The following is a 3,387-nucleotide window of genomic DNA, read 5'->3' as shown; positions in this document are numbered from 1 at the left end:
CAGCACTGGTTTTCTGCACCTGGCCGGCAGGTTTCGACCCACAGCCTGTTGGCCGGGTGTGGCTCGCCCTCTTGGTGCTGGTTGCGCCTCGGTGATGGCTGCGTGCAGGGCGCCCCTCCGTGGACTTGTCTATAGCTGGAGGCCTGGAGGAGAGGGGCAGTGACTTGGCCAATCACTGCTGACCCGCCAACTGGAGAGTGCAGTGGTTGAGGGTTGAAACACTCTAAGAAGGTTGGAGACCACCTGATGACCTCTCCTCCAGGCCAAGGCATCCATTAGAAATGGATTATATTCGCATCTTTGATGTATTTACAAACTACACATCATTATATGATAATTAGTGTTATAATGAAGAAACGACAAAACATTCAGCATCATTTGCAACGGCTGAAAAAGCATCTAGTGATGCGCGTGCGTGCGGTCATGTCTGCAGTATGAGTGCTTGGAGCTGGGTGACTAATCTGGCAGCTGGTTGGCTGATGGGGTAGTGATGTAACAACCTCTCCTTGAGATACGCCCCCTTCACGTAGTACCTGAAAAACATCAAGAAGATGAGGAAAACTTTATTGTCCGTTAAATTGAACATCAAATGGAAAATTGCCTTTGGGACTCTGGTGACTGTCAATGGTTCTCAACCTCACAAAAACATGTATGGACCCCCATCTGAGAAGATGTTGTGCCAAGGACCCGCATACAATATTTGTGTAGAGATCTGGAATGTGTGTAACATAGGCTATTCCAGATATTTTTCATAACTTTTTACAAAATAGCAGATCTACAAGCTCACAATGTGATGTGAGCTTGTAGATCTGCACGTGTCCTGAAGGACCCCCACGGGTCCCTGGACCAGAGATTGAGAACCACTGCTATAAATAATATTTTCTGATTAAACGGAAAGACTTTAATGAATGAAAAGCTTTATTTTGAACATGCAAATTAAACAAGAATTCTGAAAGTAATCATGGCTATATAGAGCAGGGCGGCTCCACAAAAGCGTTTTGTTCTCCAGTTGAATTAACCAATTAAATATGTATTCATTATTATTCATCATCAGCTAATATCAATATAATAACAAATATTACTGTCTGGTGTTGTTCTACTTTCATAATAAAATTTACGATAAGGAATCAGACGTTAACCATTAACCCGTTTTGGGTGCCGGAAACCCCTTTTGGTGTTTTAAACATTATGTTATAATTTAGCTATTGAAAAATAGCCACCGAGTGGCGCGCTACGAGCTTGTAGTTCTGCTATTTTTGAAAAAATAGTGAAAATGTGGCGCAACCTAAGGCTGATTCTACAACTGCTTTCTATATCAGTAGCTCTCAAACTTTGTCGTGCCTAGGACCCCGAAAATGATATGTATTTGACCCGTGTTGCTATATGTATATAGCTTAAATGATATGTATTTGACCCGTGTTGCTATATGTATATAGTAGGGCATTCATCAAAAAATCGATTTATCGATTTATCGATAAACGAGTCACGAGTCGACTCGCAGCAGCGCGAGTCGAAAGTTGAGCTTTTTTTTTTTTTTTTTTCTCCCCTTTTTTCATTGCATTCAGAACGCGCCCTTAATTAAAAACCAAATGCAGCTGTGTAGGCTATGTGGCTCTCAGCACGCGGTGTCCCACTATTGAGACTGGCTGAAGTCTGTTTGAACTGCGCTGTGTCAGAGAAGTAACAGATAGAAGCACGCAAACGTTACCCCCAAACGATATCCCCCTCACCTCCGTGCTGGAAATATAACGTCTGGGTTCCCGAGGCTACATGCATGCTGACGCAATGACTGTCTGTTTCTGGCTAAGCTTTACGCGCAGCGCACATGAACCTCTCCGTCTCCGGTCAGTGCGGGTTGTTGTTTATTTGCATGGCTCAGAAAATGAGTAACAAATGAGAACGTTATCGAGTTGTGGAGGAGGAGGAGGAGGAGAATAATAATGTCATATCTCTCATTGTGTTCTCGGTGCTGCTGCTGCGCTGTGTGCCAATACCACTACTTTACCTGGATAACATCATCTTTTCATTTTGACATGATTCACATGAAATAATAATCCTGTACCGGAACCGCGTGTAGCGTTTGGTTTCATTAATGCTATCGTCACAAAATAGCCTACAGCTGCTGCTGCTAAAGATACAAAGATTGGACATTTTTAAACGACGCAAAACGTAGAATTCCCCTCTTGCGTACCAGTGCCACGTGTCCCGCGGACCGGCACCGGTGTTTGGGAACCTCTGATATAGATGATACATGCACTGTGACTGTGTCATATTGGAGAGGCCACTGAATGCGCAGTGCTATGTTTGACATGCTCCGTATTTGAGCGCGCGGCAGCTCCACCCGCCCCTGTTAAATCCCCCCCCCCCCCGCGCGTCCGCGTCCGCCCCCCCCCCCCCCCCCCCCCCCGCCGCCAGAAACGATAATTCGACTTATCGATAAATTACTGTCCGACAAGTCGACTGGGAAAAATCTCAAGTCGTTAATGCCCTAGTATATAGCTTAAATGATATGTATTTGACCCGTGTTGATATTTGTATATAGCTTAAATGATATGTATTTGACCCGTGTTGCTATACAGTAGCTTAAATCTAAAGGTTTCCCGGTTTTCATGGATGTTAAGAGGAAAACGTTAAGGAACCGAAGCCACACACAAGAGAGAAATATCCAAGCGAACCTGAACTCCTCTCTGAAGTGGTTCTGCAGGTGCTGTTCCAGCGGCCCGCTGTGCTGAAGACAGGCCACCAGGACCCGACAGCGCTGGAACAGCAGCACGGCCTGGACTGGACCCAGGAGCCCCTGGTCACTGTCTGACCACACCCTGACCACCTGCTGAGCCTGGTGGTCCAAGAAACTACACTGTGGAGATGGGGCAGAGAGAGAGGGGGGTTCAAGGTTAAAGGTCACAGCTGCATACGAATAACATACACGTTCACATAAGAAAAGGAAAAACACCATGAAACACCCAACATACAAAACAGAGATATTGAGGGAGAGAGGGGAGGGGAAGAGAGAGAGAGACAGAGACGGATACAGAGACAGAGACAGAGACAGAGACAGAGACAGACACAGACACAGACAATGAGAAATCAGTGAGAGTAATACATAAATACATTACAGTGGTCCTGAAACATTTTCATGTCAAGGACCCCCATATACGGTATTTATATGTATTGTATTTGTCCATGGACCTCTATTTGAAAATACGTCAATATTTGTGAACATTTCCAAAAAGAATACCCAAAACATAAAATGGGACTTAAATTCAATACAAAAGTCAAACAAAAATCTGTTTAATATTTAGTCCCATGACATATCAGATATGAAATTGATGAGAACAGATACTACAAAAGGAGAATTTCAATTCATTCATTCATTCCATTATAATT

The 3,387-nt window shown here is 44.2% G+C and overlaps 1 protein-coding gene across 1 annotated transcript in view; it reads right to left on the bottom strand.

The window, feature by feature from the left end:
* Positions 1-332: 332 nt before the first annotated feature.
* Positions 333-3,387, bottom strand: part of cUnh12orf56 (chromosome Un C12orf56 homolog) — a gene marked incomplete at its 5' end in the record, with an annotated part of 19,016 nt that continues 15,961 nt past the window's right edge. Inside the window, 2 exons of the mRNA XM_083758077.1 lie at positions 333-533; positions 2,676-2,857. Coding sequence (XP_083614203.1) covers positions 422-533; positions 2,676-2,857 — 294 coding nt within the window. The 3' untranslated portion in view covers positions 333-421. The remainder of the gene's footprint in view (positions 534-2,675; positions 2,858-3,387) is intronic.

This window comes from Protomyctophum parallelum (genome assembly GCF_964188405.1).
Source record: "Protomyctophum parallelum genome assembly, chromosome: 22".
Taxonomy (NCBI): domain Eukaryota; kingdom Metazoa; phylum Chordata; class Actinopteri; order Myctophiformes; family Myctophidae; genus Protomyctophum; species Protomyctophum parallelum.
The sequence above is the reverse complement of the archived record's forward strand: the minus strand, read 5'-3'. Positions and strand labels throughout refer to the sequence as shown.